An 18,584-nucleotide genomic window follows, 5' to 3' on the forward strand; every position below is an offset into this window, starting at 1 on the left:
GCTCATCTATGCTAATCCCATTTGCCTGTTTTGCCCTTGTCTTTCTAAACTTTTCCTATCTATGTACCTCTCAAAATATCTTTTAAACTTTGTAGTTCTATCTGCTCTGTCACTTTCTCCGACTCCACAACCCCATCACCCTGTGTGTGAAAGATTTACTCCTGATCTCCTTAAATCTCCATCACCCTAAACTTATTGACTCTGATTCGAGGCAACCCCACCATGGGTAACAGACTCTGACATAATCTATGCCTCTCATAATTTTGTATCCCTCTATCAGTTCAACTCTCAACCTCTTTCAGTCCAGGAAAAATAAGTACAGCCTCGGCCTCTCCAATTACTCCTTATAAATAACCCCCTTCCTGTTTAATATAGCTTCTGTAGGAGCCATGCATCTGTTCTCTATCTGCATTGCATTCTGTGTTGTGTGTTTATTATGGTAACTAATCACGAGTGGGGGAGAAAGAAGTATGTTACGTTTACACAGCTTGGGACTGGTGGATGTTGTATCTTTTGCTGACCGCTCAATAATGCTTGTTTACGCTTTCACAGGTACTTTTAAGTTTCTTTGGTTTCAAGGTTGTATGTTTGCTAATTGCTAATAAAGAATTGAATAAAGGGTTTGACTTTTGGAGCAATCGTTGGAGCTGGGGGCGCTTCAAGCAAGAATAACAAGTCCGTGAGGTTGCAGGCAGAGGCAATTTTTTGGTTTTGGTTTGGTTTTGCCACTACAGCCTCTTTGAATGTAGGACCAGGGCACAGCCCTAGAAAATATTGTCCATTAACCATATCTGAGAAACAAGCTTTCAGCAAAGGGAGACATGGATGATTTAGCAGTCCAAATGACAGGAGGTTTGCAGATCAAGACCATTTATTGGGAAGATCAGTGATTGCATGTTCCATGCTGCATCATACTTGCCAAGCATTGATTTAAAATGTTTCTTGTGAAGTTTCTAAACCTCCTACATTTATTTTTAGACACACAACATAATCTGGAGATTGTGGGTGAAATCTTGATGTTTAATCATATACAGTATTGTAGACTGAAATTTACACAGATTGAATCAGATTTATTATCACTCACATTTTACTTACTGACTGCCCGTTGTGCTGCTGGTGTTTCGGGCAGCAGTGAAGGTCCTCCATCTCCAGTGGTGTTCAGAGCTTCCTTCCTTATGTCAGTAGCTTCCTCTTGGTTTTCACTACTGTCAGTCATTCAAGTCCTGGAAGGAGATTCAGGAATACCATTGCACTCAGATGTAGAAGGATACTTCATTGCTGTTTCCATAACAATTTTTTGACCAGTCAGGGTTGTTAACCCTGAGCTGAACCCCCAAACCTGGAGGACCAGTGGACCACTCTTCGTCTGGCCTCTACCCTTTGACCTGTTTGGCTTGGGTGACTGACCAAGAGCCAAAGCACAAGGCCCTGATTAGAGCCAACATAGCTCTCCAGGTCATTGAGGCACGCAAGCCTCCAAACCCTACAGTAAGCTTATGGTCCTCCTGGAGGTTTATCACTCATAGATGACATTAAATTTGTTGTTTTGCAGCAGCAGCTCTGGTTGCATTTCTGCCTGGAATGGAGTCTCCAATGTGCAGGATTGCAAGAGGCTGCAGAGGGCTGTAGACTCAGCCAGCTAATCACAAGCACTCCCCACCCCACCATCAAGGACGTCATCAAGAGGCGATCATCCCTCACGAAGCCACATCGACAGCAAGGACATGCCCTCTTCTCATTACTACCATCAGGGAGGAGGTACGGGAGCCTGAAGCCTACAGTCAGTGATTCATAAACAATTTCTTTGCTCCTCCATCAATGGTCCATTAACACTCCCATTTTATTTTGCACTATTTATTTGTCATTTATAGTAACTTTATGCCTTTGCACAATACAGCTGCTGCAAAATAACACATTTCATTTTACATATGTCACTGATTTAAAAAATTGATTTTGTCACTCTGATTCTGACCAGAAAATTTATGTTCCTCTGATACTCAGGATATTTATTTATTTATTGAGACACAGCATGGTGTGGGCCCTTCCTGCCCTTCGAGCCACACTGCCCAGCAATCCCCTGATTTAATCCTAACCTAATCATGGGACAATTTACACTGACCAATTAACCTATCAACCGGTACGTCTTTAGACTGTGGGAGGAAACCGGAGCACCCAGAGGAAACCCACGTTGTCACAGGGAGAACTTACAAACTCCCTAAAGGTAGCATTGGGAATTGAACCCAGATTGGCTGTACTGTAGAGCATTGTGCTAACCACTATGCTACCGTGCTGCCTTATTCCAAACAGCTTCATGGCCAATTAATTTTATATTAATTATATTTCAAGCAAAAAGGAAAGAATTATATTTTGAATCTTTAGTGTCCTCAGGAAACACCAAAATATTTTATCTCTTTGAACTGCAGTCAGCTAATTTCTATGCAGCAAGACCCAGAAAAGTAAATGTCATAAATAACCAGATAATAATACTAAGCACGCAAACACGAGGAAATCTGCAGATGCTGGAATTTCAAGCAACAGACATTAAAATTGCTGGTGAATGCAGCAGGCCAGGCAGCGTCTATAGGAAGAGATACAGTCGATGTTTCGGGCCGAGACCCTTCGTCAGTAATACTAAGTACAAGTTAGTACAAGGAAATTATTTCCTTTGGATCCACGAAATTAGATAACCGCTTTCTACCACTCCTGCTTGATTGACTGATATCTTCCAGAATTTTATATTTTTGTTTGTGGAGATTGTAAAAGGAACAGAGACCAAACACAGCACTGAAAAGGACTCATCAGCCCACGATGTCCCTGCCAAGCAAGATGCCAGTCTAATTTCAAAGTTCAAAGTACATATATGAGGGGTGATTGATAAGTTCATAGCCTAAGGTAGAAGGGGGATGAGTTATACAGCTCTCGTTACATGCACGTGCAGTTCAACTCTTTGAGTGAAAATGCAGAAAGTTTGAAGTTTCTCCTCATCGCCTACTTTAGGCCACGAACTTATCAATCTGGAGGTCCAAGTCGCCGACTTCTACAAAGAAGTAATCCGTATGCTCCACGACTACTAGACTAAGTGTGTAAATGTAGGAAAAATAAATGTGCTAGGTTTTCTAAAATTGACTCCTTCTACCTGAGGCCACGAACTTATCCATCACCCCTCGTATGTCACCATAAATTACCCTGAGATTCATTTTCTTGTGGGCATACTCAGCAAATCTATAGAATACCTGTAAGGAGTTTGTATGTTCTCCCCATGACCGTGTGGGTGCTCCCAGTTTCTTCCCACCGTCCAAAGACATACTGTTTGGTAGGTTAACTGGTCATAGTAAATTGTCCCATGATTCGGCTAGGATTAATGATCTTTCAGCCGGAGTCTTGAAAGATCATTACTAATAACTCTACAATCTCTCTATTTACCTCTTTCAGAACCCTGGGGTGTAGTCCATATGGTTCCAGGTGACTTATCTACCTTCAAAGTTCAAAGTACAGAGTATATATATATTATTACTTGTCTCCTTACAGGCAGCCACAAAAGAAGAAACTCAAAAGAACCCATTAAAAAAAGACCATCAAACACCCAATGCAAAAAAAACCACAAGTTGTGCAAACAATAAAAGCAAGATTCCCAAGCACTTTCTCCTTAGTAATAGCAATGACACTCACTTCCGCCCCCTTTCACTCTTGCATTTCTGGCATACTGTTAATATCTTCTGCAGTGAAGACTGACACAAAAATACTTATTAGGTTCATGCACCATTTCTTTGTCTCCCAATATTACCTCCCTAACATCATTTTGCAGCAGTCCAATAATCACTCTTGCCTGTCTTTCACTCTTTATATATCTGAAAAAACTTTCATTATTCTCTTTTATATTATTGGGTAGCTTACCTTCATATTTCATCTTTTCTCTCCTTATAGCATTTTTAGTTGACTTCTTTTGTTTTTTAATAGCTTCCCAATCCTCTAATTTCCCACTAATTTCTGCAATATCATATGCCCTCTGTTTTACTTCTATGCTATCTTTGACTTCCCTTGTCAGCCACAGTTGCCTCATCTTCTGTTTAGAATACTTATTTATCTTTGCAAAATATCTTTCCTGTGCCTTCCAAATTTCCCCAGAAACACCAGCCATTCTTGTTCTGCCATCCCTGCTAGTCACCCCTTCTGATTAACTTTGGCCAGCTTCGCTCTCATGCCTCTGTAATACCCTTTACTCCATTGTAATACTGAAAAACCGATTTAGCTTCTCTTTCTCAAACTTCAGGTTGCTGACGAAATATATCAACTCCTTCCTGAGACGTGACTTTGATCTGCTTCAATTTGCCTAACATCACAGCAGATGCACTGGCTCTTCACTTAACCCTGGAACATCTGGACAGCAAAAATGCATACATTAGGATGCTCTTTGTCCATTACAGCTCGGCATTCAATACCATCATCCCCTCAGAACTAATTAATAAGCTTCAAGATCTTGGTCTCATTCCTTCCTTGTGCAATTGTATCCTCGATTTCCTCACTTGCGGACCTCAGTCAGTTTGGATTTACAACATCCACTCCACAATTTCAAAGGGCTGATCTTGTGAACTAAACCAGCTATTGAGCTAAACCAGCGGTCCCCAACCACCAGGCCGCAGAGCATGTGCTACCGGGCCGCGAGGAAACAATATGAGTAAGCTGCACCTTTCCTCACTCCCTGTCACGCACTGTTGAACTTGAACATAGGGTTGCCAACTGTCCCGTACATGCCGGGACGTCCCGTATATTGGGCTAAATTGGTTTGTCCCGTATTTCCCCTGCTAAGGTAGAGCGTTCCTATGAAACCTTTTGTGCCGAAATGGTGTGAAGCGAAGAAGCAATTACTATTAATTTATATGGGAAAAATTTGTGAGCGTTCTGAGACCCAAAAAATAACCTAACAATTCATACCAAATAACACATAAAACCGAAAATAAGTAACGCTAACATATAGTAAAAGCAGGAATGATATGATAAATACACAGCCTATATAAAGTAGAAATAATGTATGTACAGTATAGTTGGGAAGATGAACGCAAAACCGATTTGTGGGGGAAAAAATCAGCATGTACGCGCATGCGCATACAGGTGCCCACGCAAGTCTTCATGGTCATGGTAGTCTTTCCTGGGGTAAAGTGTCCCGGGATTTGACTGCTACTTTTGTCCCTAATTTGGGAGTGAGAAAGTTGGCAACCCTAACTGTAAAAGACATGTTGAGGTGAGTTTAATCCTACTTGAACACGCCCCCCCCCCCAAGTCGGCTGGTCTGCAATACTGTCAATATTAAACCGGTCCGCGGTGCAAAAAAGGTTGGGGACCCCTGAGATAAATAGTTACCCAAGCTGAATTTAGTTTCTTTGATACTGAGACCACATTTTGAACACCATACAAAACTTAATAAATTGGAAGAACTGTAAATGAATTGCTCCTTCACCTGGAAGAACTGTTTGGCTTTTTGGAACAAGCTTTTCTTTTTCTCTAACTGCATACAAGATGACAAGAAGTGGTAGAGTGTAAAACTCTGGTTAGGCCACAACTGGAGTATTGCGTACTCTTCTGGTCACCCCACTATGGGAAGGATGTTGAGGCTCTGGAAAGGGTGCAGAAGAGGTTTACCAGGATGCTGCCTGGTTTAGAGGGCGTGTGCTATTGTGACAGGCTTGATAAACTTGGGTTGTTTTCTCTGGACAGGTGGAGGCTGAGGGGAGATCTGACAGACATTTATAAGATTATGAGAGGCATATAGTAGATACAGTAGACAGGGAGTATCTGTTTCACAGTATTGAAATGTCTAATACCAAAGGGCATGCATTGAAGGTGAGAGGGGTAGGTTCAAAGGGGATGCAAGGGGTAGATTCAAAGGAGATGTGAGGGGTAAGTTTTTTTTTTACTCAGAGAGCCGTGGATGCCTGCTTGGTATGGTGGTAGAGGCAAAGACATTAAAGGCTTTGAAGGGACATTTCAATAGGCACATGGATGTTGGGAAGAGAGGGATGTGGACATTGTGTAGGTTCGTGGGATTAGTGTTTGGGTATTTTTGATTTGCTTTTTAGCTGGTTCGGTGCAACATTGTGGGCCGAATGGTCTGTTTCATTCCATACTGTTCTATGTTCTAGAAAGTTGTGTAAGAAACTATCCCTTTGGAATAATGAAGTGGGAGCAGGGGAGGGGAAGACGAGTCCAGTGGCTGGTGGGGCAGAACCTTATACTTGTATGGGTTGGGGAGACAGAGGTGTGTGCAGCAATGCAGGAAATAAAAAGGTCAAATAGTGAGAGCCCTTGTTATGTTTTATAACTCCAACACTTTAAACTAATTGCAAGAAAAACACAAAGCTGGGAGATACTTCATGTACATTCCATTTTATTTTAAGCAAGGTGTGCACTCTGATATGGTGGTGTACAGACATTTGCCATTCACGAGCTTTTACATATAATCCTCAATACATTATGTAAACAGCAACGAATGCTTAATCAAACAATATATTTACAATATTACCCAATTATTACTGATATATTAAATACGCAACCGCTCTGTCAACTGTTGAAGCCAGGTCAGAAAAAAAAGGAAGACATTTTTAAAACACCAGAAAGTCTCATCATCAGAGCGGATTATGTCTGAGAGAAAGTAGAGTTTCATGACGAAGAACATTGTAGGAGATGTAGTGAGATAACTAGAGAGTTCATTGTTCAAAGTAATTTTATTATCAGACTACATGAATGTCACTACATACAACCACCAGATTCATTTTCTTGCAGGCATACTCAATAAATCCATAATAGATCTTATAAAATCTATAAAACTCCACGTGGCCTTGAATCACCTGGACAATACACATACCTATGTCAGTGTTTAGCAACACCATTCATATAGCCCTGATTGAAAAGCTAAAGAACTTGGGCCTCTGTTCCTCCCTCTGCAATTGGATCCTCAATTTCCGAACTGGAAGACCACAATCTGTGCAGATTTATGATAACATCGCCACCTCACTGACAATCAACACTAGTGCACTTCAAGGATATGTTCTTAGCCCACTGCTCTACTCTACACCCATGACTGTACGGCTAGGAACAGCAGAAATGCCATCTATAAATTTGCTGACAATACAATCATTGTTGGCACAATCTCAGCTGGAGCCAAGAGGGTGTACAGGAGCGAGATATACCAGCTAGTGGAGTGGTGTCGCAGCAACTACCTTGCACTCAATGTCAGTAAGACCAAAGAGCAGATTGTGGACTTCAGAAAGGGTAAGATGAGGAAACACGTACCATTCCTCATCAAGTGGAGGGAGTGAGCAATTTTGAGTTCCTGAGTGTTAATATCTCTGAGGACTGAATCCAGTCCCAACATATTGATGCAGCTATAAAAGAGGCAAGACAGCAGCTATATTTCATTAGGAGTTTGAGGAGATTTGGTTTGTCACCCAAAACACTTGAAAATTAATGCAGATGTACTGTGGAGAGCATTCTGACTGGCTGCATCATCATCTGGTGTGGTGGTGGTGGGGGGCACAGATCGTAGTAAGCTGCAGAGTTGTAAAATGAATCAGCTTCATCATGGGTACCAGCCTCTGTAGTATCCAGGACATCTTCAAGGAGTGGTGCTTCAAAAGGGTGGCGTCCATTATTAAGGACCCCCATCACCCAGGGCATCCCCCTTCTCATTGTTACCATCAGGGAGGAGGTACAGAAGCCTGAAGGCACACACTCAGTGATTCAGGAACAGCTTCCTCCCTTTTGCCATCTGATTCCTAAATGGACATTGAACCCTTGGACATTACCTCACTACTTTATTATTTATATTTTTGCACTACTTATTTAATTTAACTATATGATATACATATACATTTATATACTTACTGTAATTCACAGTTTTTGTTCTAAATATTTATGTATTGCATTTTATTTCTGCAACGAATGGACATGTTGGTGATATTAAACCTGAATAGAATTATAACCATAATAGACTCAGTGAAACATTGCACCTAATTGGGCATTCGACCAGTGTGCAAAAGACAGCAAGCTGTGTAAATACAAAAAGAAATAATAATAATAAATAAATAAGCAATAAATATCAAGAACGTGAGATGAAGAGTCCTTGGAAGTGAGTCCATAGGTTGTGGGAACATTTCAATGATGGGCGAAGTTAAACTGAGCTTACATATCCCCTTTGGTTCAAGAGCCTGATGGTTGAGGGGTAATACGAGGGGTGATTGTTAAGTTTGTGGCCTAAGGTAGACGGAGTCAATTTTAGAAAACCTAGCACATTTATTTTTCAACATAGTCCCTCTCCTACATTTACACCTTAGTCCAGCAGTCGTGGTGCATACGGATCTTGGACCTCCAGAAAGTGTCCACAGCAGGGGTGAAGGATAAGTTCATGGGAGATGAGTTATACGGCTCTCTTTACATGCACATGCAGTTCAACTCTTTGAGTGATTATGCAGAAAGTTTGAAGTTAATAATTTAAAACTTACTGTATAATCACTAAGCAATTACCATCAACAGATCACTTGCAATACCAGATGAAACAACACACTGGACCATTGATACACCACCATCAAGAATGCCTACTGTGCTATTCCACAGCCTCACTTCGGGAAGTCTGATCACCTGGCTGTACTTTTACTCCCTGAGTATAGGCAGAGACTGAAGACTGCAGCACCAGTAGTGAGGACCAAGAAGGTTTGGACAGGTGAAGCACAGGAGCGCCTACAGGACTGCTTTGAATCAGTGGACTGGACTGTTTTCAGGGATTCATCTTTGAACCTGGATGAGTATGCTGCAGTTGTTACCGACTTCATTAAAACCTGTGTGGATGAGTGTGTGCCCACAAAGACTTACTGTACATTCCCAAACCAAAAGCCGTGGATGAACCAGGAGGTACATCATCTGCTGAAGGCTAGATCTGTGGCATTCAAGTCTGGCAACTCAGGCATGATCTGCAGAGGGATATTTCAAGGGCTGAAGAGACAATTTTGAACGAGGTTGGAGGTGACATTAGATGTACAACTCTGGCAGGGCTTGCTACTTCCTACAAAGTGAAACCCAACAGCATGAATGGCAGCAATGCTTCACTACCAGATGAACTCAATGCCTTCTATGCCCACTTTGAAAGGGAGAATACAACTACAGCTGTGAAGATCCCTGCTGCACCTGTTGACCCTGTGATCTCTGTCTCAGAGGCCAATGTTAGGCTGTCTTTAAAGAAAGTGAACCCTCGCAAGGCGGAAGGTCCCAATGGAGTACCTGGTAAGGCTCTAAAAACCTGTGCCAACCAACTAGCAGGAGTACTCAAGGACATTTTCAACCTCTCACTGCTACGGACAGAAGTTCCCACTTGCTTCAAAAAGGTAACAATTATACCAGTGCCTAAGAAGAATAATGCGAGCTGCCTTAATGACTATTGCCCGGTAGCACTCACATCTGCAGTGATGAAATGCTTTGAGAGGTTGGTCATGACTAGACTGAACTCCTGCCTCAGCAAGGATCTGGACCCATTGCAATTTGCCTATCACCACAATAGATCAATGGCAGATGCAATCTCAATGGCTATTCACATGGTTTTAGACCACCTGGACAACACAAATATCTATGTCAGGATGCTGTTCATCAACTATAGCTCAGCATTTAATACCATCATTCCCACAATTCTGATTGAGAAGTTGCAGAACCTGGGCCTCTGTACCACCATCTGCAATCCTCGACTTCCTAACCAGAAGACCACAATCTGTGTGGATTGGTAATAACATATCCTCCTCACTGACAATTAACACTGGTGCACCTCAGGGATGAGCGCTTAGCCCACTGCTCTACTCTCTATATCCCAAGACTGCATGGCTAGGCATAGCTCAAATACCATCTATAAATTGCTGCTGATACAACTATTGTTGGTGAAATCTCAGATGGAGAAAAGGAGTAAGATATGCTATCTAGTGGAGTGGTGCCACAGCAAGAACCTGGCACTCAACGGCAGTAAGATGAAAGAGCTGATTGTGGACTTCAGGAAGGGTAAGACGAAGGAACACATACCAATCCTCAAATGAGGGATCAGAAGTGGAGAGAGTGAGCAGTTTCAGTTCCTGGGTGTCAAGATCTTTGAGGATCTAACCTGGTTTCAACATATCAATGTAGTTATAAAGAAGGCAAGTCAGCGGCATTAACTTCATTAGGAGTTTGAAGAGATTTGGTATGTCAACAAATACACTCAAAAACTTCTATAGATGTACTGCGGAGAGCATTCTGACAGGCTGCATCACTGTCTGGTATGGGGGTGGGGGTGGGTGGGCTACTGCACAGGACCGAAAGAAGCTACAGAGGGTCGTAAATCTAGTCAGCTCCATCTTGGGCACTAGCCTACAAAGTACCCAGGACATCTTCAGGGAGTGGTGTCTCAGAAAGGCAGCATCCATTATTAAAGACCTCCAGCACCCAGGGCATGCTTTTTTCTCACTGTTACCATCAGGTAGCAGGGGAACATCAACTCTGACCATGAGAGGCCTGCGTCGGGCATTTTCATGCCTTACAAGGCGCAGATTGGAAATCTGTGGGGCACCACTCCTCGCACAGACTAGAGCAATGTGTGATTCATCAAGTAGGAGATACAGAAGCCTGAAGGCACACACTCAGCAATTCAGGAACAGCTTCTTCCCCTCTGTCATCCAATTCCTAAATGGACATTGAACCCTTGGACACCACCTCACTTTTTAAAAAATATATAGTATTTGTTTTTTTTGCATAATTTTAATCGATTCAATATACGTATACTGTATAAAGTATACTTAATAAGATTATTATTTATTACTATTATTTTGTCTTCTATATTATGTATTGCATTGCACTGCTGCTGCTAAGTTAACAAATTTCAGGTCACATGCCGGTGATAACAAACCTGATTCTGATCTTCGCAAACTCATTAGACCAGTAGAGACGCTGCCGTGCTTATTTTCATAATTACATTTAGTTGCCGGGCCCAGGACAGGTCCTCCGAAATAATAACACTGAGGAACTTAAAGTTGCTGACCTCTCTGCTTCTGATCCTCCGATTGGGGTTATAAATTCCTTACCCCTTCCTTACCTGAAAGTCATTTTGAACCATTCTGCAGGTTTTTTTTGTTCTATTTGTCTGACTTTTAGGCTTTCGTAAGCGAAGAAAATGCATTTAGCGTACATCTTTTAGTACGACGGAAGTAATACAGGGCTGATACTGGAAAATCCGATCTGTTTCCAAGAGCATTGATTTTCCGCTTTGATTGAAATTCAAAGTGAACAATTGTGGAGAACCAGGTCCATACCAACAAGTGATCGGATGTCTCACGGCACTATTTTATGGGTGCACGCAGTGTGCCGCTGTAATACGCGTACCGAAATATGAGATCACGAGTCTGGCGATAGAAGAAAAACATTTAAAATCATTTAAAATATGTTTCGTTGATGGGGTAGTTTAACTACGGCTTCATTTTGAGCTCCTATAGTGTAACAGTGGCGATCCGTCCACGTGCCGGCAGTCTGCGGCCGAAGGTACCACTGGGATTTGTAGTCTAAATCGCCTAATTGACTACAAACCCGACAGGCCTTGCGTTCCGCGCATGCGTGGACCCAGCCTGTTACCTGATCCTGAGAGGCTGGTGCAGGGTTGATGCATGAGTTCAGGGGTGAGTGAGTGGTTGGGGCCAGGGAGCCGACGTCAGTAACTAACTATATGTAAACACAAAATTAGATAAGCAAACACTCAGTTATATTGGAGGTTTTATTGTATTTTCACCATGTTTAGAAGATTGTCAGTAGTCGTGGGTGTGTGACTTCCTGTTAGCTCTCAGATGTGGTCAGATGCTTACAATTTCTGCCGGAGTGGGCATTGTGGGCTCAAGACTAAAGCTAGAGCTCGGCAATCGAAGATCACTCATTCCACAGCGAGTGGGGCATTGTCTGAGGTGTCATCAATCAGATGATATTCAAACCGAGCTGCCTCACAAACTACCACGTGACCTTGCATTTTATTGTCTACCTGCGCTCACTTACTTTGAAACAATTACACTTTAATCTGCACTCTGTTATTATTTTACCTTGTACTACCTCAATGCACCGTGTAATGAATTGATCAGTATTAACATTTATGCGAGACAAGCTATTCACTGCCCCTTGTTACATGTGACAATAATAAACTAATTCTGATTCCAATTCAAAGGATGTGTAAGATCTTTATATACTTGTGGAAGGGATGGCCTGAGATGTTTATTTAGATGTTATCATTTTCCCTGTATGTGAGTTTGTTGTGCAGAAATCGACTGTCACTTTTCTCACATCACAATGATGATTAAATTCAAAAAGTTGATTCGTTCTGAATACTTTAGAATGATTTGAAAGTCTGTTTCTCTGAGATTTTCTTTGCATCAATCAGCTGAACATTCTGATGTTAAAGTCACAATGTCCATGTCAACAAGTGCCTTTAGTTGCTATCTTTATTAGCTGATGAAATTGGATGAATGCCCATAGCCCTTTTTCCCCATGGCACTGGCATATCCAGTTTCACTCACAAGTGGGCTAGATATGCTGATGTACTGAGTACCGAGTTAGTCAAAGCATCCAGGATCATTACGTTACTTACTTGTGGAGGGCCTCTTATCAAAGAAAGGATGTGCCAGCGTTGGAGAGGATCCAGAGGAGGCTCACGAGAGTTATCCCAGGAACGAAAAGGTTAACGTATGAGGAGTGTTTGATGGCTCTAGGCCTGTGCTCGCTGGAGGCTAAAAGAATGGGGGGGGGGTGGGATCTCATTAAATATTGAAAGTCCCAGAGTGGAAGTGGAGAGGATGTTTCCTATAGTGAGGTGTCTAGGAGCAGATGACACAGCCTCAGCATACAATGGAATTCATTGCCATAAACAGCTGTGGAGGCAAGTCATTGGGTATAACTGAAGTGGAGTTTGATAGGTTCTTGATTAGTAAGGGTGTCAAAGGATATAGAGAGAAAGCAGGAGAATGGGGTTGAGAGGGGTAACAAATCAGTCATGATGAAATGGTGGAGCAGTCTCGATGGGCCAAATGGCCTAATTCTACTCCTATGTCTTATGCTAGCAAATGTGCATCTTTTGCAGCTGCAGATTTATAGTGGCACTCAATAAAATAGAATCGTATAAATTCATGGCAGGGGAGAATATCTTCAGCCCTTTGTGTCCTTGCCAGACAAAAGACTAATGTACTATGTTCTTTCTCAGTCCTCTGTTGTCAGTCTATAATCTTTAGCCTTTTTTAATGCCGTGAGTTCTAATCCCCACCATTCCATGAGTAAATATAAATTAGTTGACTCTCTTTACACAAACAGTTACTTACTATGATCCTATTCTGTTTCACTCTTTTATGAAAGACGCTGAGAGTAATTTTGTGCCTCTTCTGTTAGCTAATTTTTTTTTAAAGTCAGTGACTGAACTACATCTTCTTTGATTTTCTTTTTGGATCAGCATTACTCCATCTCAGGCATTGATCCTCTGAGCCATGAATGAATCAATCAATGAACTTCAAATGATGTCTGGTGGAGAGTATATTGACTGGTTGCATCAAAAGAACACAGCAGCGTACACTCGATGAATTCCTCTGTTGATAACTAATAGGAATTAATACACAGTTTTATAGTACTGTAGTAGTGTTGGTAATGTTCTAATTTGTTCTGTGTTTTATTTAAATACATAATTTGTTACTCAGTTAAATGGCATTTTTATACCCTTTGAACTATTTCCGTAAAATTTTGGCTAATTGGGGCAGTCACATAGAAGAGAAGATGAAAAACTCTGAGTGGAGTCATCGGGATGCCTTCATGACGGCGTTTTTTTAGCAGGCTTTCTTATTTTTATGAGGCCGAGTTGCTAGCTGGACACTCAACCCAGCACGGATGGAAAGCGTACAAGGGAGCCGGCTGGATTCGAACTCGGGAGCCTTCGCTCCAACGTCCGGCACCGATGCCACTACGCCTCCAGCCGGCTGGGGCAGTCGCATAATTGGGCCAAAATGTGTCCTATTTAACTGGAACCTCTGAATGTAATTTGATAATAAAATTGCTTTGACATTGACTATGATGGGAAACTCAAAACTTGTTAATGTTTAAGGAATGGACTTGCGGTTTATAAATGTGATCATTTAAAATGGTGTTCACTGTGTCTTTTATGTTTGCAGATGAGCAGAAATAAAAATGAAGATGACGAATATTGGAACAGCACATGGAACAAAGGCTTCATGTTTGAAAATGATGACGATGATTTTGCAGAGGCAAGTAAATTGCCTGTATTTAAATTTCCTGTTGATAGTTTCCCCTTTTTTCAGTCTTTGGATTTGTTGTAAATTGTACATAATGATCCTTTTTGGTGGTGGTGGGGAGGGGGAGAAAGGAGTGTCATTATTTTTCAGAGATAAAGTGCAGAGTAGTCCCTTCCAGCCCTTTGAGCCCTGTTGCCCCAGCCCCCACCAACATCTCCACTTTCAACCCTACCCTAATCATGGGACAACTTACAAGGACCAGTTAACCTACCTGATACATCTTTGGGCTGTGTGAGGAAACTGGAGAACCCGTGCATTCCACGGGGAGGGATATCTTATCTGAGGCACCACAAACTGCTGGCAGCCATTAGAATGTTATTTTGGACACTTGCACGGTAGTCTTATGCGCAGCAAGCTCTCAGCATCAGGAGCTCAATGTTTGGACAATTAAGGCTGATTTATACTTCTGTGTCAAATGGACGCCATAACCTACGCAAGTGGCCTACACGCATTGTGAGCATTTATACTTGTGCGTTGGTGTGTCTGCGTCGCTCTGCAATTCGGGCATGTCACGCATGTGCGCACATCTGCCCGTGCAAGGCTGCATGGTCATGGTAGTCTTTCTTGGGTAAACAAGTTTAAAGTGAACATCTTTTTTTGTAAAAGCGAAATGTGTCCTCCGTAATTTCGGAGGTCTGTAAAGCTTTATGGAAAGCATTGCAGCCAGAGTTCCTTCCCTGCCCTTCAGTCGCCCAATAGGAAGCTATTGCAGCATAGGAGGAAATGCGATGCTACCAAGCGGACCAATCACAGTTGTTACAGTCTGCGTTGCGGCGATGGATAGTTACATTTTGGGAGAGGTGCGCATCAGGCTACGGCGTAGGGATCCGCGTAGGCACTGCGTAGGGTTCGCAGCTACGCCGTACCTACAGCGTTGATTTGACGCAGAGGTATAAATCAGCCTTTAATCTTGTTGCTTGAGAATTTGTTCAGATAAGAATGTAGGCCATCAGAGAATTTTCTATCCTCAGTGGAAGAGGCAGAGGTGATTTGAGTGAAAAGACTTTTGAGGAAGGGATTTGAAGGGAATGTTTAATGTTTATATGTTCTCTTTTGTTGCATCCTGAGATCTCCCTTTTCCACACCCACATTTCTGGCAATCCATCTTCTGTCTTCTTGGAATTAATCAGAAACAGATTTAATCACTGGCAGATCTCGTGGAATTTGTTAACTTTGCAGCAGCAGTGCAACGAAAAACATAAAAAAATAGAAAAAACCATGAATTTCAATATGTATATATGTATGTATGTACATCGAATAGTTAAATTAAATAACGAAAACAGAAATAAAAAAATAGTTTTAATGTCCATTCAGAGATTGGTTGGCAGATGGGGAAAAAGCTGTACTGAATTGTTGAGTTCCTGTACCTCCTAGGGCATGTCCTAGGTGGTGGGGGTCCTTAATGAGATGTCCTGGATACTACAGAGACTAGTGTCTGTGATGGAGCTGACTAAATGGACACCTTTCTTCTGCTTACTTTGATCCTGTGCAGTAGCCGCCCCCACCCCCACCATACCTGATGGTGATGCAGCCAGAAATCAGTAAAAAACACTCATTGACCCCACCCTCACCCCTCCTTATTACTCCCTGGCCTTTCTGTCACCTGTGTGAATCTTCCTTTTTTTCACAACAGCAGATTAGGATCAGTGATCATTTACTGATCAATGTCCTGACGTGGGGTCTCAGCCCGAAATATCAACTATTTATTTCCCTCCATAGATGCAGCCTGATCTGCCGAGTTCCTCCAGCATTTTGTGTTTGTTGATCATTTACTTTTCCTTGGATCTGACGTAGAAACAGAAGCAGGCAACTTAGCCAGTTAGGCCTGCCCAATCCTGAGTCTGTTGACGTTATCCTATTTGGGCGGTGTGTTTCAGACATGGAGGGAAAAAAATAACCCTACCTCAGAACTGTAGTCGACAAATCTCAGGCTGGAAACTGCAGAGTGATTAAAGGTTCAAAGTACATTTATTATCAAAGTATGTACACAGAATACAGATTCGTCTTGCTGTAGGCAGCCACGAAGCACAGAAACACCATGGAGCCTGTTCAAATAAAACATCAAACCCCAAAAAAAGACCAAATTGCACAAATGACAAAAAGCGAGCAAATAACACAAAGAATGTCAAACGTCAAACCAGGAGTATTCACTTTAGTTCATATCAGTTCAGTTCAGCGCCACAGTGCTAGCTGATGACAGACCAGAGTCACTCTTCACCAAAGCGCCCCGATTAAACCACTCAGCAGCATCCAGAATTACTGACAAAAGCAAAATTATTCTTCTATTGAAGTGGTTTGAGAATAATTACATATTGCAAATTCTGTGCGTAAAATCAATCCCAGTCACTTGCAATGGTGTGTGATTGATGGAAGTATCTCAACATAGATATGTTGGCTACGAAATGATATATGAGTAGTTCTTATAAATGATACATAAATTACATAAGTAGTTCTGTCTACTGCCTCATTGGGTGGACGTTAGTGGTAAAATACATTGAGAGATTAGGTTAAGTGAGTAGCACAATATAGAGACCATAAGAGCAGAATTAGGCCATTTGGCCCATCGAGTCTGCTCCACCATTCAATCATGGCTGATCCTTTTTTTTAATCTCCTCCTCAACCCCAGTTCCCGGCCTTCTCCCCATAACCTTTGATGCCATGTCCAATCAAGAACCTATCAATCTCTGCCTTAAATACACCCGACAACCTGGCCTCCACAGCTGCATGCGGCAACAAATTCCACAAATTCACCAGCCTTTGGCTGAAGAAATTTTTCTACAGCTCCATTTTGAAAGGGCGCCCCTCTATCCTGAGGCTGTGTCCTCTTGTTCTAGACTCTCCCACTATGGGAAACTTCCTTTCTACATCTACATCTCTGTCTAAGCTTTTCAACATTCGAAAGGTTTCAATGAGATCCCCCCTCATCCTTCTGAATTCAAACGAGTACAGACCCAGAGCCATCAAATGTTCCTCATATAATAACCCTTTAGTTCCTGGAATCATCCTTGTGAACCTCCTCTGGACCCTCTCCAATGCCTTTTCTAAGATGAGGGGCCCAAAACCGTTAACAGTACTCGAGGTGAGGCCTCACCAGTGCCTTATAAAGCCTCAGCATCACATCCTTGCTCTTGTATTCTAGACCTCTTGAAATGAATGCTAACATGGCATTTGCCTTCTTCACCACCGACTCAACCTTCAGGGTGTTCTGCACAAGGACTCCCAAGTCCCTCTGCATCTCAGATTCCTGGATTTTCTCCCCATTTAGAAAATAGTCTTTTCATTTATTTCTACTACCAAAGTACATGACCATGCATTTTCCAACATTGTATTTCATTTGCCACTTTCTTGCCCATTCTCCTAATCTGTCTGTCCTTCTGCATCCTACCTGTTTCCTCAACACTACCTGCCACTCCACCAATCTTTTTATCATCTGCAAACTTGGCAACAAAGCCATTTATTCCATTATCTAAATCACATATACAGTATAAAAAGAAGTGGTCCCAACACCAACCCCTGCAGAACACCATTAGTTACTGGCAGCCAACCAGAAAGGGATCCTTTTATTCCCACTCACTGCCTCCTACCAATCAGCCAATGCTCTAACCATGTTAGTAACTTTCCTGTAATATAATGGGCTCTTAACTTGGTAAGCAGCCTCCTGTGTGGCTCCTTGTCAAATGCCTTCTGAAAGTCCAGATTTACAACATCTACTGCATCCCCTTTATCTATCCTACTTGTAATCTCCTCAAAGAATTCCAACAGGTTCATCAGGCTGGATTTTCCCTGAAGAAAACCATGCTAACTTTGTACTATCTTGTCCTGTGTCACCAAGTACTCTTATCATCTCATCCTTAACAATTGACTCTTAACATCTTCCCAACCACTGAAGTCAGGCTAACTGGTCTATAATTTCCTTTCTGCTGCCTTCCTCCTTTCTTAAAGAGTGGAGTAACATTTGCAACTTTCCAGTCCCCGGAGCAGACTCGATGGGCTGAATGGCCTAATTCTGCTCCCATGTATTATGGTCTTATTATGGTCTCTGGCACCATGACAGAGTCCAATGATTTTTGGAAGATTTCTAATGCCACCACAATCTCTAACGCTACCTCTTTCAGAACCCTAGGGTGCAGTTCCTCTGGTCTGGGTGATTTACGTACCTTTAGGTCTTTCAGCTTTTTGAGCACCTTCTCTCTTGTAATAGTAACTGCACTCACTTCTGTTCCTTCACACATTATAACATCAGGCGCACTGCTAGTG

General features: G+C 42.1%; 1 protein-coding gene and 1 long non-coding RNA gene across 2 annotated transcripts in view; both read left to right on the plus strand.

Annotated features, from left to right (window-relative positions):
• The first annotated feature begins 438 nt into the window (after positions 1–438).
• On the plus strand, positions 439–5,614 carry LOC134351840 (uncharacterized). Its single transcript, XR_010019279.1, has 3 exons — positions 439–552; positions 1,553–1,758; positions 4,271–5,614. It is a non-coding gene; the product is annotated as an uncharacterized LOC134351840 (long non-coding RNA).
• Positions 5,615–11,610: 5,996 nt separating this feature from the next.
• The window catches only part of vipas39 (VPS33B interacting protein, apical-basolateral polarity regulator, spe-39 homolog), a 79,150-nt gene continuing 72,176 nt past the window's right edge, over positions 11,611–18,584 (plus strand). Inside the window, exons 1-2 of the mRNA XM_063058770.1 lie at positions 11,611–11,672; positions 14,187–14,279. Of these exons, the coding sequence (XP_062914840.1) occupies positions 11,661–11,672; positions 14,187–14,279 (105 nt within the window). The 5' untranslated portion in view covers positions 11,611–11,660. The remainder of the gene's footprint in view (positions 11,673–14,186; positions 14,280–18,584) is intronic.

Source organism: Mobula hypostoma, chromosome 1, assembly GCF_963921235.1.
Source record: "Mobula hypostoma chromosome 1, sMobHyp1.1, whole genome shotgun sequence".
Taxonomy (NCBI): Eukaryota; Metazoa; Chordata; class Chondrichthyes; order Myliobatiformes; family Myliobatidae; genus Mobula; species Mobula hypostoma.